The sequence below is a fragment of the Atta colombica genome, unplaced genomic scaffold (assembly GCF_001594045.1).
Source record: "Atta colombica isolate Treedump-2 unplaced genomic scaffold, Acol1.0 scaffold274, whole genome shotgun sequence".
Lineage (NCBI taxonomy): Eukaryota > Metazoa > Arthropoda > Insecta > Hymenoptera > Formicidae > Atta > Atta colombica.
This window is the reverse complement of record NW_017259375.1, coordinates 2,173,572-2,174,129: the sequence shown is the minus strand read 5'-3', so window position 1 is coordinate 2,174,129 and position 558 is coordinate 2,173,572. Positions and strand designations below refer to the sequence as shown.

Below are 558 nucleotides of genomic sequence, written 5' to 3'. Positions count from 1 at the left end.
ATATATATATATATATATATATATATATATGTACACTCATCTTTCTAGAGTAGGAACTCTTATGAATATGAATCTCATAACTTGGATCGTGTAAGTAAGTAAAGTTAATAACTTTTTAGCCATTTCGAGATGATTCCCTTATCCCTTAATACAAATTTTTATGACGAGAGAGATCAGAGACTTAAGTTCTGATAACATAAATTTGCTATTTTTACGCATATACAAGCGATGTTCTTACTTCTAATTTCTCGAGTATAAATTTACATTTTCAATTTATTTTTACAGCCGATTTCTCCGCGTGCTTCTGCCTGCATTATTTTCTTTCATTCTTCACCTTTTTCACAATACTTACCTCCGATCGCTCGAATCGAGCTCACTCGGGCTGGAGTCAATGCACTTTTTGGACAAGGCAAATAATTGGCCTTGAAGATCTCTACCTCCGAATTCTCCGATAAATCTGGAAATTGCCGGACGAGAGGCGTCAGCCACGCGACTCGCCCGGCTGACTTCAGGAGCACTAATGCATCGATAAATCTCGTGGCGTTTCAAGGCGTCCAT

The 558-nt window shown here is 37.6% G+C and overlaps 1 protein-coding gene across 1 annotated transcript in view; it reads right to left on the bottom strand.

Annotated features, from left to right (window-relative positions):
• The window catches only part of LOC108689631, a 1,622-nt gene extending 1,064 nt beyond the window's left edge, over positions 1 to 558 (bottom strand). Inside the window, exon 1 of the mRNA XM_018196487.1 lies at positions 353 to 558. Coding sequence (XP_018051976.1) covers positions 353 to 558 — 206 coding nt within the window. The remainder of the gene's footprint in view (positions 1 to 352) is intronic.